Source organism: Phragmites australis, chromosome 6, assembly GCF_958298935.1.
Source record: "Phragmites australis chromosome 6, lpPhrAust1.1, whole genome shotgun sequence".
NCBI lineage: Eukaryota > Viridiplantae > Streptophyta > Magnoliopsida > Poales > Poaceae > Phragmites > Phragmites australis.
The window spans coordinates 19088620-19116555 of record NC_084926.1 but is presented as its reverse complement, the minus strand read 5'-3'; the positions used below and the strand labels follow the sequence as shown (position 1 = coordinate 19116555).

General features: G+C 43.8%; 1 protein-coding gene across 1 annotated transcript; it reads left to right on the top strand.

Annotated features, from left to right (window-relative positions):
- Window positions 1-174: 174 nt before the first annotated feature.
- On the top strand, window positions 175-18703 carry LOC133922046 (probable sodium/metabolite cotransporter BASS4, chloroplastic). Its single transcript, XM_062367203.1, has 14 exons — window positions 175-435; window positions 533-623; window positions 1092-1199; window positions 1274-1341; window positions 1606-1684; window positions 1834-1892; window positions 1998-2066; window positions 2659-2772; window positions 3253-3274; window positions 3355-3422; window positions 16428-16513; window positions 17350-17479; window positions 18311-18412; window positions 18482-18703. Exons 1-14 carry the CDS (start codon window positions 256-258, stop codon window positions 18548-18550), a joined length of 1245 nt encoding a protein of 414 aa, XP_062223187.1. The 5' UTR covers window positions 175-255; the 3' UTR covers window positions 18551-18703.
- Window positions 18704-27936: the final 9233 nt, after the last annotated feature.

Below are 27936 nucleotides of genomic sequence, written 5' to 3'. Positions count from 1 at the left end.
CGATGTATTGAATACATGTGATTTTCAGCACACCATATACTGAAAATGGATTTTCTGCACACTATATGCCAAATACAAATGCTAAATTCATGAATACATCAATTTATTATCTATTTCAATAAATACGTCTAAATATATTATATAAATTCGTATTTTTGCCTTTACCCAGCTCGGGCTGCACCCATCCCGATCCCCACTTGTGGCCACGCCCAAGCGCGCCGCCTTCGCCCTCCGCCTCCCTCTTCCGATTCCGCGATGATAACCCACCACCCCTCCCTTCTCCGCCCACCCCTCCTCGCCCTCCCGGCCGGCATCCGCCGCCGCCCCACTCCGCCCGCATTCCTACCCACCACCGCCTACGCTCCCCGTCCTCGTTCTCCTGCGCCGCTCCATCGCCTGCGGCCTCTGCGCGCCGCCGCCGGTGGAGCCTCGCCGGTAATACCCACCTCGAAAGTCCCACGCCTCGGGCTCTCTGCTACTCTAGTCTCATGCTTTGTTTGAACTATCGGATTGATGCCTGCTCGCTCTGCAGGTGGGTGGCGATGGAGGCAAACGCGAGGCGCCGCCTCCCGTGCTGAGGGCCGCGATGCTCGGCTTCGCGCGGAGCAACTTCCTCCCACTCGGTGAGTTCATGCTTCCACGCGCGCGATCGAAGCCCGTGCTTAGTTGCTACCAACGGGCGATTTCGTATCGCCGATTTGTTTGTGCATGCAGTGCGTGGTTTTGGTGTATCGTTGTGAGACTTAACATGTCCATGACGGCATGACCTAATTCAGGCATAATTGACGATGAGTCAATGGCATGCAATGTAACGCAATTATTAACTCCAACCCGCAAACAGCGTTACTTGTGTGTCATCCTTTTTACTACACGGCAGAAACATAGGGAATTAGCGATAGATGGGTTTGTTTCTCAGATGCTAGAAGTTTGGGTACAAACTGAGTACAATCTGCTGTTTCAACATTAAAGTCACTGTATACGGACTACTTCTATAATTGGTTGCACGATGCTGCTATGTAGTTGACAAGAGCGTGCAAATGTCTCTGGTTTTGAACTTACGTGGACTCATTTGTGTCTTTCTTATTGTTAAGCTCTGATTGGTGGGATCATATTGGGTCTCCTAGATCCTACTCTTGGATGCCTTGCTCACAAATACTCCCTGTCGAAGTACAGCACTTTTGGGATATTTGTGATCTCAGGTTCGATTTCTTAACCTATTTGTGCCAATCCTGGTGCTATTACTTTTCTTCGCTAACAACTCCCTCTTGCATAGGACTGACCCTACGAACCAAGGAGCTTGGTGCAGCGTTAGAAGCTTGGCCGGCTGGACTATTTGGACTAGTATGATATCATATTTTGCGCTTATACGAGCAAATATTATTTTGTGGCTGTAACTGTAAATATGTTGCAAAAGGTTCTCGCTCCCAACATTGTGATCCAAGATAACATTTCATATAAAATTTCATGCTATCGATTCATTTACTTGTTTACCAGGGGGTCATAATTGCCTTTCTGATTGTTTTTAGAGCTGTCAGTGCCCATATTTCTATTGAGCACCCTCAATAAGTTTTATGACATATTGGATTGGTCTATTTTTAATTGCAGGGCTCTATTTTGCTGTTTACACCATTTCTTGCTCAGTTTATTATGCAAGTTCAGTTCTTCCCTCGTGAATTTATCACTGGTAAATGGGTTCAATATCCATCTCCGTTTTTTGTATTTTCTCAATGGATTTCCCTGTTCCCATCCTGTCATTTCTTGTTGCCATGTTGTAGCTCATACTTTTGTGTTCCTTACATCTTGTATATTTGATATTAACAATGCATCTTGCAGGTTTAGCTATGTTTTGCTGCATGCCAACAACATTATCAAGTGGAGTCACACTAACACAAGTACTAATTGTCCCCAATTATCCACTAACATCGAATACTTCACAAATTTTCCCATAAAGCTGGACCAGCATTATAATCTAACAAAAAAATATCACTACTGTGCAGCTTGTTGGCGGTAACTCTGCACTTGCTCTTGCAATGACAGTTGTATCCAATTTACTTGGCATTATCATTGTAAGCAAAGTTTTGTTGTAATTATATATTTATGGTTAACCATCATCAGCGATTGGGCTAATTAACCCTATACCACATTACAAGCTTAGCTTGGTTGAGTGCTTTGTAATTATGCAGCCTTGTTCAAAAGACATTGAATGTAAAATGCTGATGGATACATAGCAAGATGTTACTTCCCATGTTCCAAGCTAACTACTGTATAAATCGTGTGAGTCTTTATTTCTATTAGATGTAAAGTGAATATCCATTGACATCATAGTTAGTTAAATATAATCCATGAGTCCTCAAACGTGTAAAGAACTGAATTGTAGACTAAAATTGGCATTGTAAAATGCAGTAAAATCTCTTCTGTCAATCTTGGCACAGATTGTTCTAGAGTTGCTTAGTTGTATTCATCCAAATTTAGACTGGTTAGTAGCGTTGGCCCTTCTAGTTTCTGTGTTAGTCAAATGATAGTACACCCTTAACCCAAAGCCAAATTAGAGGTTTTCAGATATGCAGCCAGCCTAACTTTCTATTTAAGTTCTTTAAAGGCAAAAACCAACCCTGTTCAATGAATACTGTTCATGCTTTTTTGTGATCATGGAATTAGGTACCTCTTTCTCTTTCAAAGTACATTGGTGCTGGAGCTGGGGTGTCTTTGCCTACTGAGCAATTATTCAAAAGTCTGGTCACCAGCCTTCTAATCCCCCTTATTATAGGGAAGGTATGTGGTTATTCATAGCTTAGTGTTTCATTTCAAAACAATGTGATAGCACCATTATGTGCAGACTTTGCTCCTTTCAGTTTAAAATTTGGAAGTGACAATGACAGGGCTTATTCTGAGCCTCATGTGTGTAACTAGCTTTCATAATGAAATATTATCTGATAATCATGATTATTTTTGTGGAAGTTTAGGAGTTCAGTCTAGCGAGGTCTGCATCTTCTTTTAGTAGAAATGTTTTATCAATCATCAGACTAGAATATGCAGAGAATAACCAGGATAGCCTTTCAGATTTGAACTTGTCTATTTTAAAATGCTTAATTGTGGTTTTCTGTTGAACATTGCATTTACTTCCTCTCTGTTCTTCACCCAAGAAATAATTGAATTTACCGTCTCTCCCTATTATGTTTTTTTATATCATAGCGCAAGCCTGAAATAACTGAAGCTTACTGAAGGCACTTATGATGGTTTGTTCTTTGCCAGGTTGCTCGAGAAACCTCAAAAGGTGTGCAGCCTCTAATATCTTCCATTTTTCGACACACATTTCAGTCTATGAATATCTTACTTGTGTATCCTGTTGTGTAGGTATTGCTGATTTTGTTGATGGAAATCGGCAAGGCTTTTCGGTTGCAAGTGGTTTTCTACTCAGCCTAGTACGTCTTTCATTTGAAAATATGCCAGTTAGCATGTTCTTTCCTTGCATGAATATATTACCAATTTGGTGAGTAGTAAGTATATGTTTATTTTATTGAGCTGTTCTGTTCTGCACAAGTAGATCAAAATACAATTGCTCCCAGTGATGCTTATCTAAGCTTACAGATATTGTTGAATATGGTCTTATCATTTTGATGTATTTATTGGTTGATTTAAGTGTCCTGTTTATTATGCTGTTTTCGGGAGGAAATGTCGGTTGTAGTCAAGCTAATTCATTGAGTGAAGAAAACCTTTTTTTTTTGTCATACCAGTATAACACCTCAGTCCATTTTCTTGTTTAGTCCTGCAGCATGCCATTATTTAGGGTTCATATGTATTCATTGGTTGATTTAGGTGTTCTGTTCATTATGCAGTTTTGGGAGGAAATGTGGGTTGTAGTCAACCTAATTCATATTGGGTGAAGAAAACCCTTTTTCTTTTGGTATAGAGAGATTTTTTTTAGGGAAAACTGTAGGGGAAGCCCCTACAGTTGTAAAATTATATTATTATATATAAATAAAGATACCAGGTAGAGAACATTCATCACTTACCTAAGTAGGCCGAAAAGAGGGAGGGAAGAGACTATACAAGGGAAGGAAGGAGCAATTGAAGTAAAAGAAGGGGGGGGGGGGTCTGAGACTTAAGTTACAGAGTCTAGCCAGGTGGAGCTCAATTTGAAAGTGTGATTCATTCTATGCATCTGGAGATTGGCAACCTCTTTGAAGCAAAATTTCCACTGCATGAAGGATTGTCTTGTGTTTTGGAAGATCAGGCCGTTCCTTTATTTCCAGATCTCCCAAGAAACCATCATAAAAATTTCCATGAAGAATGGTTGTGCGAAATTCATCTTTGCTTGCTGGATCATATTGAAGAAATTTATATTGTGATTCCAGTTTATGCCTATATGGTTCCAACATCTGACATTGAAGGGGCATGTGAAGAACAGGTGGAAGGCTGTTTCCTCTTCACTTTGGTCAAATAGATCACAATTATAGTTTTCTCCTTGAATTTTGTAGTTTTTCCTCTTCAAAATACTTCTTGTGTTCAATCTGTCCATGAACAATAGCCACGTGAATACCTTCAGCTTCTTGTTGCATTTTGATTTCCAAATGGCTATAATAGGAGCTGGAGGTGTGGTTGACTTGAAAGGCAATGCATAGAACTTGCTTGAGGAGTAACTTGTTCCCTAACAATATTGCAATGTATCAGTGAGCCTATGGCTTTGTTGAACATGTCGTATTGTGTTCTGAAGTGTCTGTAGTTCTGCATATGCTTCCTGTGTGAGGGATGTTGAAATGTGTTTGTGGAAATATTCTCATCTTTTGCAAATGAAAACAAGTTAAGAAGTGTTGTCTAGAAGAAAGTCTCTTACGGAAATATTCTCATCTTTTGCAAATGAAAACAGCCTTTGAAGTTCATCTCTTAAGAAGTGGCCATTCTAGATGTCATTCCGAAGTAGAATGGAGCTACCATCCTGCAGTTGCAGAAGCTATTCCTCTGTAGTGGTCGCAAAAGCTCATAATATCTTTCCACCAAAATGACCCTTTGTTCATTACCGCATGAGGTATTTGACCATTTGTATAGTGAGTATTCCAAATGAGGTTAACCCAAGGGATGTCTAGTTTGTTGTAGAATTTATGAAGGTGTTTGAGTAGCATAGCTTCATTTTGAATAGTCAAATTGATGACCCCCAAACCACCTTTTTGTTTTGGGGTGCAAACTCTCTTCCATGCTACTAGGGGTTTTCCTTTAGCGTTGATATCAGAACCACTTCATAGTTAGTGCTTCCTAGCTCTATCAATGTTGTTGGTGACTGTCACTAGCAGCTTAAGTGTGCACATTGTGTATGTAGGGAGAGATGATGGTGTGGTAAAAAAATTTAAAGTTGTTGTAAGCCTTCTCTCTATCCTGTCCATGAGGGGGCTGTGATCTTCAACTCTTGGTTTGGTAGTGCTCAGTGGCCAGCCGAGGTAGGTAAAAGGAAGAGTACCTACTTTGCACCCAAAATTTCTTTACGCGTCTTGATCATACATATAAGCCTGAACATGAGTAATGTCATTTCCATGATCCTTATCAACTTTGAGCTATTGTTGGCCTTTTACAATACTATGTGCTGACTTTAGATAGTTCTTAAATCCAGTTGTTCTATGGTTGCTCTCAGCTCTATATTTCGTCTTGCAATTTGGGAAATTACAATACCCCTACAACTGCTGAAACTTTGCCTGTTCACCTCTGCTATCTCTTTTTTCTTGATAAAGTATTGCCAGACTTCAGATGTGCACTTTTTATGCCTCTTTCCAGTAAACTGATGTTGTTCTTCCTCTTGCTCATCAATATGAACAACATCTGGAGTTGCAACTACATCACCAATGCCACTGCCAATAGTTCTATGTGCATCTTCACTTGGCACAGAACCCCTCACTCTCAAATGCTGCAATTTATTATAGATCAAATGAGAGACAAATAACAAATTACATAAGGCACAAGTTTATTATAGCAATTTACTAATAGATTGCTTGAATTGAATTATTTGGGGCACTACACATGCACTTGGATTGTGTCATACTCTAGTGGAGTGATGTAATTACAGTATCCAAACCATCAATGCATATATTCAATGTTTATAGTCCTGAGATATTCAAATAATCTTTAAGGCACAATAATGTGGCCTTTTTTGGCTTTTCCTTACGAGCAAATAATTATAAACATTTTATACATCCTTAATATCACAGAGCATACAAAGTTATGCACTTTATCTATTGGAGCAGTGGCAAATGATCAAACAAGGACAAACATTTGCAAGTCAGCGATATACAGAATGAAAGGTAGCAAAAGCATTCATGAAAGTACTGCAGAATATCCATCTCATATGAGCTTCATGTTCTGAATTTAGCTGTTTCACTGTTTTATTGCAGTCTAAATTGTGTCGGATGCAAACCAAAAAAGGCACTTGTGTTGGCGTTGAAAGCAGCACGTGGCGGCGGCGGCTCCCGGAGAAGGCGATGGGACTTGGATCCAGAAGGCGCTTCTCCGGCCAGTGGTATCGTTGTTTGTGGGCGGACGTCTGTGTCTCCGCGTCTGACCAGACTGCAAGGCGGGGGTTGAGGGCGACGTCGCGCAAGCTGGGCAGGGGCTGAGGGCAGCGCGCAGGCAGGGGCCGAGGGCAGTGGCGCGAAGTGCGGGGGCCGACCGGCTGACGACGCGTTGGCCAGGGGTGGCAGCACGCAACATGGGGCCGGTGGGGGCCTGCAGGGTGGGGGCCGACCGAACGATGGCGCATTGATCGGGGGCGGTGCGTAGGCCAGGGCCGTGCAGCGGCTAGGGCTCGAGCTCGAGGGTGAGGCGACGTTAGAGTGTTAAATGCGTGTGCATCGGAGGTGCCTCGTTTGAGGTTGAAGCTGTTGTGGGTTGGGCTATTGACTCACGGACACATGTGGGCTCATGGAAACGGGATTCCCGCGGGAATATCTCGATTAAAAATGGGATTTCGAAAATATGATCGGGAAAATAGCGAAACCGTTTTCGAATCCGTTTTCTCATCGAGTTTCCCGTTTTTGTCCTGTTTTCGCATAAGTTCGAAAATCCGAAATTGGTCGGGATAAAAGTGGAAAACGGGACGGGATTTCGCCTGTTTTCAACCCTAGCTCCATCATCACCTCCTCAGGAGATCGTCTGCAAGTCTCCACTGCTATCGTTTGAATAGCAGTTATTGAAATTTCTATGTGTGTAACTGAGTCTATCTCTAGATCTGAGAGTGTAGAAAAATTGACTGGGTCAGGGAAGGAAAAGTGAACAGAGAGCAAGTTATTAGCAACACATGAGTTTTCCCTTAGGTGAGGTGACCTCTTCCTCCTAGGAGTGGTACCAATGTTGATATTTTGCTTGAGCCCCTGATATTTTGCTTTGATTCTGTCACTTCTTCTCAGAGAGTCATCTACCAAGGGAGTGTTTTTGGCTCCACTTGATCCAACATGTTCTTCTACAATGTTCAGGTTCTGGAAGATGGTGGCTACATTCTCTTTTCTCCTTTTGTTTTTCCTAACATATGTTTTCCTAATGACCCTATTAGCTTTGAGCTTCATGTACATATCCCATGAATGAGTGTTTTGCTTTTTATTTTGACATTATATCGAGGGATTCCAGTTTGAAATTCTCTTATGGTGTTCGGGTTGACTGCTGGTGTGTGCTCTAGGGCCAAATTTTCATTGGCATATGTCAGTAGCAAGGTAGGCTGCATTGACCCATTTTGTTGGTGAATTGCTGAGAGGGACATGTGCTGCTGCTTTGAGTTTGTTGCCATTTGAGCATAGGGACTATGATCTCTTGTAGCATGCCAGAAGCCGAGGTGTTTATCTGGAGTTGAAGATTCAGATACATGGATGGTGACACTGTGTCAAAGGATTGCCCATTTGGGAAGGCAACCTTCGGAACTCATGAGGGCACTAGTATCCCTTTCCTGGTTGGAAAGTATTTCGCTTTGAGGTTCTTGTTTCTTTGAGTTATCTGCATCTTCTGAGCTTATGAAGGAGTGTAGTGCCAAAGTGTGGTTGTCTACTGCTCTTTCAAAGTGAGGTTTCAGAGCCAGGATGGAGTTGATCACTGATGGGATAGTGGGTCTATATAGCACAATAGCCAGAGGGTTGCATTCAAGCGGACTGCCTGGAATATTGCTACAAATCTGAATTTTCTTCATTAATTCCTTGGTTGCCAGATTACCGGTGAGCAGAGAGATGAAAGTATTATCGCAAGATTTCGAGATCAATTGCAACTGAATTGGTTTTTCGAGATCAATTGTTGGCACCCTGTCCTCCCATAGGATTGTCAGGCAAAGGAGCTTAGGCCTGAGCTCAACCTTGCATTGGAGAAGTTTTATATACTTGCGGCTGGCACTTTTGGACCCACCTAAACATTCTGTTGCGCATCCTTTTGAGACAATCTTTAGCAATATGTCCATAGTTGAAGCAGCCTTTGCACCTCATGTCCCTAAACAATCCCTGACAAGGTGGCCCACTCCCAAGCATTTGAAATGGAGAAGGGAAGAAACATCAGTGTTAGCACCTTGATCAAGTGGGAGAGCCTCTAATTGGTCACATGGAGTGACATGCACATAATTAATCTCAAAGGTCTCGCTTTAGCCTGTTAAAGAGATTGTTTGATTGGATGGAGGAGGTCAGATTTGAAAATTTACCCCTAAATTTGAGTTTTTGTTTGCCATCTTTAATAGGACAAAGAAATTCTCCAATTTTGATGATTGGGGGAGCTTGCGTCGGAGAAGATTTCCTGATTGGAGACTCTTGAACAAGCTTATGAGCAAAAGACACTCTTGGAAGAATAGTTTTGTTTCACTGATTTCTTGCTAGTAACAGTGGTCCATTGCTTTTCTTCATCAGATCCAAACGAGTTTCTCCCTCTGCCAATTTGTACCACCATCTCTTTATAGATGGAAATAAACATCAAACAGTTTGGTAGTGATCTTTTTAAGTGAATAGACATGAAAACCGACATTCTTGGAAGCTACCAAGAAGCGGAAGTGACGTTCACTTCCATACTGCACATGAAAACTAGTTGGGGAGTCGCCCATAATTGAATGAAGGGCCAACTCACCGAATCCTCAGTTAGGTGAAAGATGTGACAGCGAAAATGCACAAGCAGGAAGAAGCAACCCTAGGTGGAGGATGATGGGTGGTGCACAGAAGAGTTGAAACGAGATAACACTTCAACTTGAAACTGGTTCCCATGGTTGGAATCCCAATCCTTTGTGAGGAGGGTATCCGGTTCCATTGCAGGATGAGCTCTAGCATGTGCTGGGAGCTAGAGATCTATGTGGTTTGGACCACTTGCTCATAGAGTCTGGTGTCACTGGTGTGGTTGGTTTGGTCGGTGGTCTCTGAGGGATCGCTCCACTAGCTGCTGCTCTATGCTCAGCGCTGATGCACCTCAGAGCATGTTAGAGTTGAAACGAGACTGATTCCCATGGTTGGAATCCCAATCCTTTGTGAGGAGGGTATCCGGTTCCATTGCAGGATGAGCTCTAGCATGTGCTGGGAGCTAGAGATCTATGTGGTCTGGACCACTTGCTTATAGAGCCTGGTGTCACTGGTGTGGTTGGTGTGGTCGGTCGTCTCTGAGGGACCGCTCTACTGGCTGCTGCTCTATGCTCAGCGCTGATGCACCTCAGAGCATGTTCCTGCGGAACGATGCTGCCCTGTTTTGCTGCTCTGCTCTGCTGAACTGAAATGCCCCTATGCTAATGCTGCTCCCCAGCCAAGACACGAAGATATCCGTAGTACAGTAACAACACAGAGAGCTGCGACAAAGCAGATCAGGTAGAAGCCAGCAGGTGCTAAGCAGAGGAGTCGCTGTTTTAGATCGGAGAAGCTAAGGCGGGCAGGAGGATGAAAGGCGGACGAGTGGCTGACGAGTGATTGGGAGAAGACGGCAACATGCGCGTGCTCCTACTTGGCTCACTCAAGCATGCGAGCACGCGGACGGATACAAGCTGGGGCCGCACGACGGATGGGGGGGGGGTGCACGTGGCGTCGGGTACGAGCTTGGGTGCGGGCGCATGGGGAAGACTCGGGCACGATCATGGGTGGGCGCGGCAACACTCGAGCGGGGGTGGCGGAGGGTCGGCCGCCAGCGGCGACGACGATGGCGGTGAGGGAAACCCTAGGTCACCCCCGCTGTCGCCAGAGCTCTTAGTTATGTTGTTTCTCCTACAATGTTCTAGATCGATATAGAGAGAATTCCCCACGTGCCACTGAAAGATAGTGAAATTCTTTATCTGGCACCGAAAACTTCTCTTCCCTTCACTACCACTGGTTTTAATTTTCGCTCCCTTAGGTAGCGTTTGGGTCCTGGTACCAAGTGGTATATGTATGGGATGTTCCTAGATATGATCTCGTCCCTGTGTTTGGTTGGTTGAATTGTGCCAACTCGTCTAGGACGGGATGATACAGATTCTAGGAATATTTCACCAAGATGTTGTACCATCCCATGCAGAAAAATAAGTCGAATGACGCGGTACAGGTTTTGTTAGGTTTTGTTAGTTATGTTAATCACATGTGATTAGTGGTTATTAAGGAGATTTAGTTATGCACTAGTAATAATTAAATGATATTAGCTTAAAATACTTATTATTATGGGTATTTAGTGATGATTAGTGAAAACCTAATTTATGATTAACTATAATTATTAGTTATTAGTGCTAATTAGTATAGTTTGTTTACGATTACAACAACAACAACAACAACAAAGCCTTTCAGTCCCAAACAAGTGGGGGTAGGCTAGAGATGAAACCCATAAGATCTTGCAAGTCTAGTCATGGCTCTGGCACGTGGATAGCTAACTTCCACGCACCTCTGTCCATGGCTAGTTCTTTGGTGATATTCCAGTCTTTCAGATCCCTCTTTACAGACTCCTCCCATGTCAAGTTTGGTCTACCTCGACCTCTCTTGACATTATCCGCACGCTTTATTCTTCCGCTATGTACAGGCGCTTCTGAGGGCCTGCGTTGTATATGCCCAAACCATCTCAAACGATGTTGGACAAGCTTCTCTTCAATTGGTGCTACACCAACTCTATCACGTATGTCCTCATTCCGAACCCGATCCTTTCTTGTGTGGCCACACATCCATCTCAGCATGCGCATCTCCGCTACACTCAACCGTTGGACATGTTGCCTTTTAGTTGGCCAACATTCTGCGCCATACAACATCGCAGGTCTAATTGCCGTCCTATAGAACCTGCCTTTTAGCTTCTGTGGTACTCTCTTGTCGCAGAGGACGCCGGAAGCTTGGCGCCACTTCATCCACCCGGCTTTGATTCGATGGCTCACATCTTCATCGATTTCACCATCCTTCTGCAGCATCGACCCCAAATATCGAAAGGTATCCTTCTGAGGTATCACCTGCCCGTCAAGGCAAACCTCATCTTCCTCGTGCCTAGTAGTACTAAAATCGCACCTCATGTACTCAGTTTTAGTTCTACTAAGCCTAAAACCCTTCGACTCCAAGGTTTGTCTCCACAGCTCCAACTTTCCATTTACCCCCGTCCGACTATCGTCGACTAGCACCACATCATCTGCAAAGAGCATACACCATGGGATATCACCTTGTATATCCCTTGTGACCTCATCCATCACCAAAGCAAAAAGATAAGGGCTCAAAGCTGACCCTTGGTGCAGTCCTATTCTAATTGGAAAATCATCGGTGTCACCATCGCTTGTCCGAACACTTGTCACAACATTATCGTACATATCCTTGATAAGGGTAATATACTTTGTTGGGACTTTGTGCTTCTCCAAGGCCCACCACATAACATTCCGCGGTATCTTATCGTAGGCCTTCTCTAAGTCAATGAACACCATATGCAAGTCCTTCTTTTGCTCCCTGTATCTCTCCATAAGTTGTCGTACCAAGAAGATAGCTTCCATGGTCGACCTCCCAGGCATGAAACCAAACTGATTTTTGGTCACGCTTGTCATCCTTCGTAAGCGGTGTTCAATGACTCTCTCCCATAGCTTCATCGTATGGCTCATCAGCTTAATCCTACGGTAATTAGTACAACTTTGAATATCCCCCTTATTCTTGAAGATTGGTACTAATATACTCCGCCTCCATTCTTCGGGCATCTTGTTTGCCCAAAAAATAAGGTTGAAAAGCTTAGTTAGCCATACAATTGCTATGTCTCCAAGGCATCTCCACACCTCAATAGGGATACCATCAGGGCCCATTGCCTTGCCTCCTTTCATCCTTTTTAAAGCCTCCTTGACCTCAAACTCTTGAATCCTTCGTACAAAACGCCTGTTGGCATCATCAAAGGAGTCGTCCAGCTCAATGGAAGAGCTCTCACCTCCTCCATTGAACAGCTGGTCGAAGTACTCTCGCCATCTATTCTTAATCTCATCTTCCTTCACCAGAAGTCGATCTGTCCCATCCTTGATGCATTTGACTTGGTTGACATCCCTCGTCTTCCTCTCACGGATCTTGGCCATCTTATAGATGTCCCTTTCCCCTTCCTTCGTGTTTAACCGCTGGTAGAGGTCCTCATACGCCCGACCTCTTGCTTCACTCACTGCTCGCTTTGCGGTCTTCTTCGCCACCTTGTACTTCTCTACGTTGTCAACACTCCTGTCCAAGTGTAGGCGTTTGAAACATTCTTTCTTCTCCTTGATAGCCTTCTGGACATCCTCGTTCCACCACCAGGTATCTTTCGCTTCGCTTCTACTTCCCCTCGTCACCCCAAACTCCTCGGAAGCCACCTTCCGAATGCAAGTCGCCATCTTTATCCACATATTGTTTGCATCACCTCCTTCCTCCCAAGAGCCCTCCTTAATTACCCTCTCCTTGAAAGCTTGAGCCGCTTCCCCCCTGAGCTTCCACCACTTCGTTCTAGCGACTTTAGCGCGCTTATCCCGCTGGACACGTATCCGAAAGCGGAAGTCAGCCACCAAAAGCTTATGTTGAGGGACAACACTCTCTCCAGGTATCACCTTACAATCTAGGCAAGCACGCCTGTCTTCTCTTCTCGAGAGGACGAAATCGATCTGGCTAGAGTGTTGGCCACTACTAAAGGTCACTAGATGGGATTCCCTTTTTTTAAAGAGGGTGTTAGCTACGATCATGTCGTAGGCTAGAGCAAAGCTTAAGACATCCTCTCCTTCTTGATTCCTGCTTCCATATCCAAAGCCCCCATGCACCCCCTCGAAACCTGTGTTAGATGTACCCACGTGGCCATTGAGGTCTCCTCCTATGAAGAGCTTCTCGCCAATAGGTACACTCCTAACCATGTCCTCCAGGCCTTCCCAGAACTCTCTCTTGGTGCTCTCATTGTGGCCTACTTGAGGGGCATACGCGCTGATAACATTGAGAACTAAGTCCCCAACGACCAGCTTGACCAGGATAATCCGGTCCCCTTGCCTCTTGACGTATACCACTCCATACTTGAGGCTCTTGTCGATCAAGATGCCTACTCCATTTTTATTTGTAGTTGTCCCCGTGTACCACAGCTTGAAGCCGGTATCCTCCACCTCCTTCGCCTTCTGTCCTTTCCATTTGGTTTCTTGGACGCATAGGATATTAACCCGTCTCCTCACCGCTGTATCAACTAACTCCCGTAGCTTACCAGTCAGGGACCCTACGTTCCAGCTACCTAAGCGGATCCTACTTGGCTCGGCTAGCTTCCTTACCCTTCGCACTCGTCGAGTCAAATGCGAAGACCCTTGCTCATTTTTCACTACACCCGGGCGCCGATGTAGCGCGCCACTAAGGATGCGACGACCCGATCCTTGCCCACTTATCACCGTATCCAGATCAAGATACGGCGCGCCACTAAGGGGGTGACGGCCCGGCCCTTGCTCATTTAACACCACATCCGGGTTCCAATGTAGCGCGTCGCTAAGAGGGTTACGCCCCAACGATTTTCTTTCAGGTTTCATCTCCATAAGAGTGGCTGAGTTTTATGTTGGCTCGCCAAGCCTAACACAACCCTCCTCCTTTACCCGGGCTTGGGACCGGCTATGTCGAGACAACATAGGTGGAGTTACGATTACAAATATAAAAATTATTATTTTTGAAAAACATCAAGTTCTCTATGGATATAACACATGCCTTTTAAGTAACCAAATACATTCTCGTACTAGCCGATACATCCAACCAAACACATTCTCGTACCACCCCATACATCTAACCAAATAACCACTTGTAACATCTCATCCAGAATCATGTCCATCTAGGACAATCCCATCCCACTCACCTTCATCCAAGTGACCAAACACTACCGTTTGCTGGCCATAAGGAGTGTGTTAAGTGCTACTGGAAAAGACACTTTAGGGTGTGTTTGGTTAGAGGGACGAGGGTGGATGGGATATGGTCATCCACCTTTTTGAGCTCCGTCCATTTGTTCCGTTGGAGGGATCGCATGGACAAGGCCAACCAACTTTGAGGAATATTCCTTACATATGCTGGATAGAGTGAGCCAGCTATTTTAGCCGGATGAGACCATCCATCTTGTCTAATCTTGATAATTAGTGATAATTAGCATGTTACAAAAACATGCTAATTATCACTAATTGGTAAAATGATTAGTGTTAATTAGCATATTTTGTTATTAATTAGTAATGACTACGATAAGATTAGCGTCTATAAGTGTTAGCTCTTGTTCTTTAGTGTATGATTAACTATTTTTATTTGAAATTAAGATATACAATTAAGAGATCCAAACAAAAAAAGATTCATCTCATCCAACCCTTCCCACGAACGAAACAAGAAATTGGCTCATCCAACCAAACAAGCAACTTGGATCATCCCATCCCAAAAAACATGGATGGTCATATCCCATCCAACTTTCACCTCCAATGAAACACACCCTTATTCGCCACTGCTGCTTGCTGGTCGTAAGGAGTGTGTTAAGTGCTACTAGAAAAGACACTTTTGCCCTTGGCTTGCATGCGAGACCTATCTCTTTCCCACTTGTGTGGCCCATCTTTCATCTTCCTCCTTGCTCTTTCCATCTCACCTCATTCCACCTCTCCTGTCTCCTACCTGGCAAGTGCAGTAAGTGGACGAGCAGCGGCGGCCGACGCACGTTGTAGCCGATGTTATCCGCCGCGCTCGCAGGCGCAACACCAACACACCAGCAGCTGCTGTTTGGTTGTTCTTGTCATCCCGGTCTGTTTTTCCCCTCTTGTCTCTTTGTTTTTTTCTCCATCAAATCCAACGGTGCGCACAGCTATGAGCACAACAATCCAATGCATGCAAATTGCAGGATAAATCACTGCATAACTCAATTGAATGGAAACTACAAACGTGGAGGCTACATCAATGCACAAACCACAGATCGAGCACAACATCAAATCAATTAAAGACCCAAAAGAAAGTCAAGACCAATGCCCAGATCCGATGAGGGAACAGTCCGATCTGCACTCTCACGGCCCAGATCCAGCGATCTCCATCACATACCGGCCGCCACCGTGCTGCTCCACCATCTCCGGTTGTCGGCGTGTTGCCGCTCGGATGCCGCGTTAAGCTCGCCCTGCACAACTGGCTCTTCACTAGATGACGGCTCAGTCTTGGTGTCACGATGGGATCCAGCCAGCACTGAGCAAGTTCCAACGATAGATTGGTGTCGCCCCCACTGGCGTGCGAGAGAGAGAGAGAGAGAGAGAGAGAGAGAGAGAGAGAGAGAGAGAGAGAGAGAGAGAGACTGCATCGAATTTGTCGTTGCTCCCGTGAGGAAGAAGAGAAAGGAATTGGAGTGAGGGAATGGCTGAAAGATGGGTCCACCAGTCAGTCAACAAAGGGACAAGGGCAATATGGCCATTACGATGAAAAACTGACAAGGTTCCATGCGTTAACGGCCACCTCAGCTAATGGAAGTGATAGAAGTGGCGTGGAACAAGAACAAGAACAACAGCCTTTGTCCCAAGCAAATTGGGGTAGGCTAGAGATAAAACCCACAAGATCCAACTAAAAAGAAGAAAACAAAAATTTCAACTAGTGTCATGGAAGGCAAGGACACTTTTCAATGGCACAGAAGGGATTTCGCTATCTTTCAGTGGCATGCAAGGAATTCTCTCTTTGATAGAACAGTGTAACAGGTCAGCTCATTTTCTTATTTAGTTCTGCAGCATGTCATGCTTTAGGGTCCATATGTAGCCATTCCAAGCCAATAAGCCAACCCTTCTGGGCAAAACGAGGAAGATAGGGCAATTGAGTTGCTATGCCTGCATAGACTTATTCTGCTTGGACTCTGGGATGATCCAATCATATAACAAGAACACTCTAGAAATCAGTTTTTCAAAATTCAAATACAGCATAATTAAGAGCATTTTGGTGTTACATGGGAGAATGGTTTTTCGGAGTCGCTCTTTTGTTTATGTTGCTTCTGTAGTTTGTTTTAAATCTGTTAGAAGTTTGCATTTCTGTGCTCCTTGGACTGCAGTCCTGAAACGTTTCATTTGACAGGTCCCATGGATTCAAGTCAGTAGATCAAGATCGCTGATCTTGTCTGTTCAACTAAAAGCTTTTGCTGTTGCCGTTGTTGTTGGAGTGTACGTTTACCATCTGATCTTAGCATACTGAGAATGTTTGTAAATCTTGTTATGTGGATACATAATTAAATGCTATAAGGGGGATGAAACTTAGATCCATTTTTTTGTTCTTCATCTATAGAAAAGCTTATGTTTCTGCTATGGTTCACAAAGTTTGTGCATGAACTCATATTCTTGAAAGTTATCTATCAAATTATTATTGTCATTACCACTTTACTTGTGCATGAACTCATATTCTTCAAAGTTATCTATCAAATCATTATTGTTATTACCACTTTACCAGAATCTGGTCTGAATATAAATTTATGTTCTAAATTTTCTTAGGGAATCAACTTCCACCTGGCATTCAGTATGATGCACCAATACACACCTACGGTTGATTTCAAATTCTAACCATGTCTTTTGACAATGTGCTCACCTTTACTGAAAGACACTTATGCTAAGTTGCTATTCCAGTTGGTTGCATTTTGATATATCGATCCACCTACTGTTGTTATTCAGCTTTATATTAAAATAGCGCTACAAATACCTTTATCTGGATGTTGTAGTGTTGTTTTGGGTTTCACATGAGATTATTACACTTGCTACTCGGTTTTCACAGCCTTACTAAGTTACCAGCAGTCAAGTTGAATTAACACTCTATTGCCCCAATCAAAAAGAAAAGAAATAAAAGGAGATTACCCTGCTTCAATGGTTCTTAACTGGAGTCTTTTTCCTTCTCTCTTTTCTTGCCTGTCAGTGGTGCTGCATAGTCTTTTTTTACCTCTAATATAAATTGTGGCTTACTTTCGGTGTGAATATATCTATATCTAACAGGAGCACATTTCTTGTCACAGGCTTCTACATCTTGCTCTGCTGGCTTTCAATGCTGCAATGTTGCAGATCTTGTCACATCTTGACCAGAAAGGAGAGTCAGTCTTTGCGAGGAAAGAGTATGCACGAGCTGCCATTTTGGTGGCCAGTCAGGTCAGTCTTTATCATCACTAAATGAAACTAATCAAACTCGTGCTGGTGATAATATGGTTGCTTGTATGATATTGCCTCTAGACGGGGACCAAGGTTTTGGCAACTGTTACTGTCACTCCCTGTATTGCAGTATAATGCTTAGTTGTGAGGTGGGTGGTCTAGAGGATTCTCCTAACAGATTGAACTTGAGATAATCCAAGCGATTTTAAATTATCTTTTATCTCCTAACTTATGCCAATTCTTAAGTTCCTAACTTAATGGGCAAGGCATACTGGCATAGTCAAGCGGCAAGCCCTTGGGCTGTACCAGCCATGGCCCTACAGCGGTGTACGTTGCCAGTTACTTAGTAATCAGTTTTGCTGGCTAGAACCATTAACATACCAGCTACGACAGGGAATTTTTTATTTCTGCTGGGCTTGTCTCAGTTGTTATATTTAACAAGTGATTAAGGCCCAAATTTCACATTTTTAGGGCAAGTAAACACACAATTTCATGATATTATTTTAGACAAGATATGAATCGGAAAATCACAGCGCATTTGGATGAGCTAGTGTTAACAGAAACTGGCCTAACTGGCTTGCTTCCCATAATTTTTGCTACAGCTTCTGTTCATTACTGGGCCAATTACTGCAAGAATGTCTACTGGCCCATAGCTGTTACTTGATTAGAAGCAGCTTGGAAAACCTGCTTGAAGTGGACCTGTTGAATCAGATTTTTCTTGAAGTTGTAGTAAAAAAACTAGTATCTAAAGATGCAATTGTTATTCTGTTCTCATGACATCAAAATATTTATCTTATGGCACCTTGTTTTACTGACTTCTTATTCCTGTAGAAAACATTGCCAGTGTTGGTTGCTGTGGTTGAGCAGCTTGGAGGAGCCCTCGGGGAGTCTGGATTTCTGGTGATCCCTTGTGTCGCTGCACACATTAACCAGGTTCTCATTGCAAATACAGTATTCTATTTGTCACTTAGAGTCATTGCTAATTTTTTAAACACTCTGCAGATCATTATCGATTCTGTCATAGTAAATTGGTGGCGCCAGAGAGATCAACAACTTTCTAATGCAAACTAACTCCAGAATTCAATTTTGGCGTGTAAAACAGAGGATTAGTCAGGAATTCAATGTTTATCAAGTGACACTAATGTAAAATGAGGTTACATATTCAGTTGTTTGGAAGGAAGCAGTCATATTGGGATGATTTTATGCATCACTGATATTCTGTCTTGCCTCTTTGATCTTCAGATTTCTACCACTCAACGTTTTCAGATAGTTGAATAGCAAATGAAAATGTAAGTGTACTTGTCTTTCAGGAAGTTTAGTAAAGGAAGAATTGCTGACTGCAAAGCTGATTTTGTGAAGATTATCATACATTTCATCATAACCTTTAGAAATTGATCTTACTACTATTTGCTCATCACCATCTGGGTGGCTTTTGATGCTTCACTCCGCCCTGTTTACTTTTTTTTTTAATGTAAATGAGCCTTCCGAAGGAAGTATTATGGCTGGCATTGCATAGAATACTCTCTCCTGGTTCCATAAACAACATCGCAGTCGCAGCAACGTAGACTTGAGTGGATTTATTGGATCCTGGGAACCATGACAACTACGGCCGGCCTATGGATCGGTATGAAAGGTTATTCGCGCAGATAACTAAGGGCAGGGCTGCAGCCAAGCACTCACGTTGCAATCTAGCCTGCTACTTAATATCACTTCTTATCTAGTTCATCGAACACCTCCATTTCTTTTCAGAATGCAGCCGACTTTGGAAGTAACGATTATATCAGAATGCAGATCATACTCTCGAACACCTCCATTTCACTACTTCGGAAGTAGTGATCGTATGACAATGCAGGTCGTACTCTTCTGTCACCAATTGAAACAGGCAATTTTGCTGGACATCGTAGAAGTCTCTGGTTTTCGGTACTACACACCATCAAGCTACATCGCTCCGATGCCTATGGGTGTGATTTGGTACTCACACGGATAACATGGCTCAGCGAATATTATAGAATATATATAATCTTAAAGGGGAAACGTGTTTAGTTATTCATATATACTCTTCTAATCTGATCGAGTAAATATAAATGTATGCTCATGGTCTGGCTCGAGAGGGAAGAGGGAAGCTCGATTCCTCCGTAATCTAGCCTGACAGATACAGAGCTTACATTCGCTCATACATACGAGCTCACCTACCAGTGTCATAAAATCATTTATATACATATAACTAATCACAATCTTAACTTTTTGCATCCGCTCATGCGTCATGAGATTCAGTTATTCAACCTGTTCAGACAAATATAATCAACCAAACACTTTTTTTTTAACAAATATTACTTTTCACAATCTACTTCTACTCAAACTACATATACAACCAATACAAACCAGACCTATACAACAACCCATCACACGTTATCTTTTTCTTTCGGCAAAACCAGGGACGAGAGATTCAGACCGCTGTTGTGTCTGACAAAGCGCACAGTGTTTTGATTGTTCACCTGGAGGCTGGGGTACGAACCTGTGAACATGAGTTGTAGATGGTGATGTCCTGATGCAATGGATGTGGACGGATCTGTGGGGCATGCGCATGGGAACCGACATCTATGCCCTGATGTCTAGGTCCTGTTCGAGGAGAAAAAGGCTCGATGCTGGTACTTCCACTGCAGGGCACTTGGTACAATGACACATGGGCTTGTACACACATGATCATCTCTATCAGCTTCAGCTTCTACCAGGACGGATCCAGCAATGTAGGACACTTTTGTTGGTTTAGTGAACTGTAGATATTTTTTTACTGTAGCTCTAATGTTACTGTAGCTAAAAGGTCATCACTCGATTTCTGAGCTGGGTCCGTCCCTGGCTTCTACTGGTTTGTTGCGAACTGAGTATAGCTTATATTATGGTTGTTTTTAGAATTTACTCATCTCATTCGAGTCTTAACCTCGATACCAATGTTCATAATATATGTATATTTAGTGATTAAAGCATGTACCTACGGTAAGTGAGATTGTAATTTTAATCTTATTTAGACGTACACACTCATAAAAGAGGCAGGCAGATCGCTACTGGAACATAAAGATGTACACACAAATGGAAGGCGCATCCACCTCGTACACATGATCAGTGTCGACAGTTCATGTATTTGCATGTGGTGTGCGCCCGTTGCCTTTGATTATCATGTCTCAGATTAATATTAAAGCATTTGTAATGCTCCATTTATATGTATTTTTTATTATTTCATGTGAACTGTATTTGCATGTGGTGTGCGCCCGTTGCCTTTGATTATCATGTCTCAGATTAATATTAAAGCATTTGTAATGCTCCATTTATATGCATTTTTTATTATTTCATGTGAACCGGTTCACATGAAATAATAAAAAATACATATAAATGGAGCATTACAAATGCTTTAATATTAATCTGAGAACCAAGGTTTTGTGCATGTTTGAATTTTTTATTCAAATTGAATTAAAAAGATAATTTGACATGAAATGATAAAAAATATATATAAATGGAGCATTACAAAGGCTTAATATTAATATGAGAACCAAAATTTTGTGCATGTTGCATTATTTTTATTCAAATTGAATTAAAAAGAGAATATCACATGAAATGATAAAAATGCATATAAACGAAGCATTACAAAGGAACTCACTTTTACACCAAATAACATAGGGATGGAAATATTTTTATAAATTAGTATATCACATTATAACAATATTAGTGAATTTTTCTAGATTTTTTAGAAATTATTTGAGGCATTAAATATTGCTAGAATTTATAAAAGTTGACTTATTTGGAGAATTCTAATTAAATATTGGCTCAGGCTTTTTGGACCAAACTAATTAAAATGGGTTGCGGGTGATCTCTAGTTTGATCATGAAAACATTTAGAATTTTTGGACTATTTTTGTATTTTCAAACAAAATCGTGAATTAAATAAAAAAACATACACTTTTGCTAGCTTCTTTCGTGTAGCTTCCGGGCGCCGGCGCATGCAGAGGCAGAGGCCGTATTCGGAAACTCAGTTGCCGAATACGGCACTGTTTACAGTGTTTTCGGCAACTGAGTTGCTGAATACGGTGAACAGTGCCGTATTCGGCAACTGAGTTGTTAAAAATTGTGGGATCGGGCTGTTTTCGGATTCTGAGTTACCGAAAGTCAGTTTTCGACGTTTGAGGTTTCGAATACGGATGCTAAATTTGTAAATACATCAACATGTTATCTATTTTCTTAAATACGGCGGTGTCTGTTGTCTAAAATCCCAAATTTACCAGATGAGATAGGGCCACAGGAGCAGGCTGCCCGGACGCGCTCCTGCGTCGACACGCCGGCGAGCCTAGCGGGTTTCGCGAGGCGCTAGGCTCTGAGGAATATCCTGTAGCAAGGACCAACTTACCCTATCAAATCCATCTCTTGTCCCGGCCAACTTGCTCTAGTTCCCTGTGCACGCATCCTCGCCTGCAATGCTCTGTACTTTGGTTTTGGTACACGCTCTCCTGGAGGACGGCGAGTACTCTTAGATGTGGCCAGCTTTCAGCTTGACTCATGTGTACTACTGTTTGTGTTGGCATTAGCTCCGTATCTAACGATTTTATTTCCACTTCTAGGCTTTGTTTGCTTCGCTGCTATTCGTGCTGTGTATCTTCTTGGTACTGGAACGGTATATTACCATATGAAAAGGATTTGCTCGAATTGTCGAGAGAGATTTCCTGCAAAGAAAAGGGCCAAACTCAGGAACGACATTAATTACTCCAACTTGCGTTTTTCCAATTGAGATTTGATGCGTCTTTTTAAGTATACTTTACTGATAGTGTTAGATATGTATCCAATTAGTTACGTATATGTGGGATCAAGAATGTTAATCAGAGGAGGTAAATAGGTATTTCACAATTTTTTAATGATCTTTTTCTATTTTATCATCCAACATACTTAAAATATTATACAGAAACGAAAACTGAAGAAAGACATGTTACACCAAAAGATCATTGAAGAGAACATAGCTCTCATGATTAAAATTGAACACCAGGTTCTATTAAAATCAAATCTATGCGTTATCGCCCACAAAAGCTTGCAACTAAAAAGAAATACTTTAAATCAAAAAGATAGTCACCAGGTGAAAAACTTTTCAAGTTAATAATTTAGAGACAAGATAATTCAAGGTCTACTTATATATATTAGTATGTGGATTTTATACCTCTAGACACAAGGATAAGGGTGGCAGTCAACCCCATTGGGTCAGATCCTCACAGGTTTCAGACCCAACGAAGATGGGTTCGGGTCTAAAAATCGCCCCGCGGGGCTATCAAGTTGGGTTCAGGGTCGAGGCTGGTTTTGCACCCGCGGGTGCCCCACGAGCCCCGAAATCTCCACAACTCATTCATATATTCCTCTCCCACTAGCCCACTAAACCCCCAGCCCATCCCCACCTGGCACCTCCCCGAGCCCCGGCCCATCCCGACCTCTTCACCTTCGTTGTCCCGCACGGCCGCACCACACCCCCACCCTAATACCCCATGTCCCCACCTCACCCTACCCCGCCCCGGATCCAAATCCATCGTCGTGGCTGCTTCGGTCTCCTCAGCGCGGTGACCAGCCACTCCGAGTTCCTCCTCCTCGCCGCCTTCGCGGGGGTCCACTTCACCCCCGCCGTCTCCCATCTCGCCGCCCACCTCCGCAGCTCCGCCTCTCATCATTTGTGGCCGCCGTCATGCTCCTCACGTTCGGCAATGGTGCGCCTAATGCGTTTGCGTCCGCCGCCGCACTCGACGCCGCGCTTGGGGAAGGCCACCGACGCTCGACAATGACGCGCTCGATGAGTTCGCGTCCGCCGCCGCACCTGCCGTTGCGCTCTGGTGGAAGAGCAGCATGATGAGGTCGGAGATGCGGTGGTTGCGAGGATGGGAGAAACGGGCGAACTCCGACTCTGATTTCCCTTGCGTGGTCCAGGCAAGAGAGGTCATCAGGTGGATGGCGCACATGGTCTCAGCGTCGCATGGCATCTGCTCGTTTGCTGCAGTGGCCATGAAAGGCAGGGCCGACACTGATGAGACAGGAGCGATGGCGGCGGACTGAGGAGCTGGTGGTGAACCGGTGAGGGATCCGTAGGGGAGAGGGAGGGGGCAAACAGGGAGAGTAGGTGGCGGCGCTGCAGTGGTGAGATGCGCATGTGCCAGCTTCAAAGTCCGGATGAGGAAAGGAGAAGGGTGGAAGCGGGTTTTGGGTCCCCACCGGGTCCGGGGCCGGTGGTCGGTGGCCGGTTTGCACCCGTTATCCATTTCGGGGCCAGATCGGGTTTGATGAATCGGGTTTTGGGTCGGATGCGGGCTAGCAAAACCCGGTGGGGGCAGACCCGTTGCCACCTTTAAACAAGGAGAATGACTTCGCAAGGTAGGAAAAATTCAGCTCAACAACCAAAACGAAAATCACAACAAAAAAATAGCAACAAAGAAAGGGGGCTAATAGAGCAAAACCAGAAGGAGATAAATACAAGCATCATAGGAAACAAACACTTAATTTTTTGTAAAGGCCAACCCTCTTATTAGCATATTACAAGATAATTTTTTTACAAAAAACTCTCACCTATTACAAAGGCTAAACTCTCTTCTCGTCTTTTCTCTAAAACCCTAGCATACAACTTCAAATGATTGGCTCAAGCTATCCTCATAGTCCTACCCCTCTATTTATAGGCCTAAGAAGGTAGTTTAGCTATTAAGTTTCCTTGTTCCCAAAATATCCCTATCTTCTAATGGCCCCCTATCTACCACCGGGGTATTTTGGTTCATTTTTTGCTCTGTCCATTGAACGACTGTGGCTTCTTCATGACTTAGCTTTACCTCGACGCAAGCTTCGCGATGATACCACGTGCACTTCATTCATCCATAGTTTTGAGGCAAAACTGCGAAACCACCTTGCACGTTTCTCAAAGCATGATTCACCGCCACTTGCTTACACTTTAAGCAAGCACTCCGATGTTGACGTGTGTACTCTGTCTTACGATCTTGACCGCCGACAAGTCTCTCCCGCTCCCGATCTTTCAGACCGGCTTGTCACTTGCACCAACATCTTCTTAGTTTGACGCTTCACCCACCTTCACACGTTTTGCTTAACTTCCACTTGCACAACTAGGATCACCATTGACTCCTCCTAGCCTTCTCGATCGTCCGGCAACAAGCACCCCGCTTAGCCTTGATCATCCCACCGTCGACCGTCAAGTTGTATCCATCACCCACACAACACAAGACACGCAAACATATATCTCGAATTCCTTCTCTTGTTAATAGAAATCAGAATCTCTGTTAAAAGAGACATCACACATAAAATATGAGCACCGGATGTTCCGGTGTACACTCCTCCTGAGTGTCAGACCGTCCGGTGTGTTCAATCCATCAGATCTAGCCATTTAGCATTCTCTCTGCAGGAAACACTCTGGCGTAACATCCGGTGTTCACTCATTCGAGCACCGAACTATCCGGCGTGTATATCTTCTTTGGACCAGCCATCTTGCAATCTCTTTGCAAGAAAAGCTCCGATGTTCACTTCACTCTATCGTCGGACCGTCTAGTGTACAGTTCAATTTTTGCCTTTTGCTTGAAATGCTCCAGCGTGAAAACTTCCTGAGTGTCAAACCATCTAGCGCATTAAAATATCCATGTGTCAGATCATCTGGCGTGTATAATTTTCCTGAACTCAGAGACAAAAAAAATCAAGTCTATTTTTCTCTACAACTTTGATAATTTATGATCATAATTGCAACACATATACATGCTTAACCAATTCAACAAATCATCAAATTGAAATACTAATATTGTCAATCACTCATTACATATAAACCAAAATACATTTCAGCTTGGTTTCTTAGTATATGATTTGGTGTTGTATTAGCGGTACATGGTAAAGCAAGAGTAGGACTCCAGGTAGAATCCTAGTAGGACTCTTGGTTTTTTCATAAATTTAAGATGAGGACCGTTGTTTCTAACCATAGCGACATGTTCATTGGGGATGGCAGCGGTTCTGCTAAAATACTAGAAAGTGACCGATGTTGCTAGTTAAAGATGATAATCATAATTAGATTAGATCTAGAGACGGTGTGTGAAAGATCACGTGAAGAAGCAAAAAATATATATCTACAAGTTATCACGGACAGTGCTAGACGAACACGGTGCGAGGTGCATCATGAGACGGCTGGTGCGCACTGGCTATGCATGTACTACCACAGTGGGTCAACGTGAGGGTTGACGGTGGCTAGGTATGGTAGCCGGATGGCGTCGTCGTGGGTGACGCGAATGTTGTCGAGAGTGGCACGGACGGCGCTGCCAACGGCGTCGTTGGATGCGGAAGCCACGTCGTGCGCGAAGGTTTCTCGCGAGCACGCCGTCTAGGCGTGGTGCGTGGTTCTGGTGGCAGGTCGACCCAGGTGCGAGTGCGCGATGGTCTGCTGTGTGGCGTGGCCGAGCAGGAAACGTTCTCGGGCAGGCATGCGTGCTGCGACAGGACGTGAAGTCCGGCCTGTTGGGAGTTGGCCGAGTTCGGATGCTGTGCAGCTTCAGCAGAGGACAGCAAGGGGAGCTGGCGTGGTTGCAGACCACGGCCAGGCGGCCAGGTGTCTGCCCAGGACGTGGCGATCCCTGGGGGCAGTCACGCGCTGGACGAGTTCGATCCGTGGGAGACAGGAGACCGATGGTTCCTTTTTTTTGCTAGTTCGGTCAGTTCATGGGGGCAGTATGCGGATAAGCACGAGCTGCAGTTGGTTGGCATGCCGCATGCACATGGATGCGGCCGTACAGGATAATGTGGCTGCTGAATAAACACAGAACAAAAACATGCATGCATGCATGGATCACTGTTTGTCGTGAGTCACGTGGGCTGTTGTGTTCGAGCTGTCAGATGTGGGATGTTATCGGTCGGCTGTTCGGCGACTTAAAAACCGGTGGTCTCGGTCAGGGTCAGGCTGCGCGGTCAGGGTGGTCGGTCAGCTGGGGTACTGCGCGAGTTGGTCGGTTGGCTTTAGGCGCAGGCATGCAAGGCTCGGTGTTTGAACAGGAGGCGTGTGGTCTAAGGCGCGTGCCACCAGGCCGATGCGGCACTCGGTGGGCAGGTTGGAGTTAGGCCCGGTTTGTTTCCGCTGGGTATCGTGAAAAAGTTTATAAGTTGTAGATTATAAAAAGTTATATCGTATAATGTTAAGGGTAAAAAAAATTGATAATTGTTTAGCAACTTGGATTCTAAGGGTTAGATTGTTGTTTTAGATGTTATACTAGTCATTGGGTCTGCCCATGTGCGGGTATCAGCCAGGAGCTGTGGGAGACGACCGACGTACATGGCGCGCAGCGCGCTGGGCAGGCGGGCGCGCAAGCCAGAGGCAAAACACGACAGCGGGATTTCTGGAGTAGAACACATGCGAGCAGAGTAGTAAAGATTGAGTGGTATGAGGTGGATAATTTTTGCGAAGTTTAGGATAGTCTAGAGGACTGGAGGTAGGACGTCCTATTTGGTGCGAGAATCACTACGTATTTTTTAAGTAGTAGAGAAAAATTTGTAATGTTCTTAGCTGTTTTGGATGCCCTGTTTATCCGATAGATATTTTAGTCTTTTTTACTTCACAATCTACAACAATTGGGTAGGAGATTGGTTATTGGAGTGTTGAAATCTAGATATTACTATAATTTAATTTTATAAACTGTCTATTTATTTTAGCTAGAAATTATAAAAAAACACCATCCACAATATCTACCTCAAACAAGGGCCTTAGCGGCGCGCTTAACAGATAGCGTCAGCGGGACACAACGTGCGCGTGCTGCTTGCTGGTGGTGCATTCTGGTCAACGAGGGTTGTCGATGGTGTTTGGTCGTGAAGTGCATGGCGACTGAAAAGAGTTCTATGGTGGTGACCAGACAGTTTCCGGGTATATGAAAAATAGTACAGGGAAGGCTGACGGATAGTTTACTTGAAGGGTGAACATACCATGGTGTAGGGTGAACAGGCTGGCGGCAATATGCTAGTTATATCGCAGGTGGCAGAGATGAAAACATTGGCAACGATGATATAGGAGCGTGATAGCTTGTGGTGGTTATTCTCTGTGGCGTGGCAACACATGGTATGAGGTCAGGATGTAGGTTCATTGGAGAGGGCTTGTGCACTTCCAAATCAGTAAGGGTACAGATCGATTCAAGTTGCACATGTATGTTTCTAAAGTGTGGATCGAAAGGCGTGAAGAAGCTTCAAGTGCTGAATTGGAAGGAAGTAGAGATATTCTCTACTTGCAACTAGAATAATTTGGTTGATCTGGGACTGCAGGAGGCTATGGTGTAAGACTTCGAAGAATTATAACCTAAATAATTAGATGATAGAGCAATGCTAATGTAGCAATTTTTATATGTGACTTGAAAAGCAATATTGAAGTTCTCAATATTAAAAAGCAGTGAATTGGGAGCGTGAATGTCTGATTCAGTTGGCTTTTTC

Coding starts and splice junctions, on each gene's coding strand:
- LOC133922046 (XM_062367203.1), top strand. CDS start 256: ATGATAACCCACCACCCCTCCCTTCTCCGCCCACCCCTCCTCGCCCTC. Junction 1,685..1,833: donor CCCTCGTGAATTTATCACTG/GTAAATGGGTTC, acceptor TGCATCTTGCAG/GTTTAGCTATGTTTTGCTGC. Junction 17,480..18,310: donor CCATTTTGGTGGCCAGTCAG/GTCAGTCTTTAT, acceptor TTATTCCTGTAG/AAAACATTGCCAGTGTTGGT.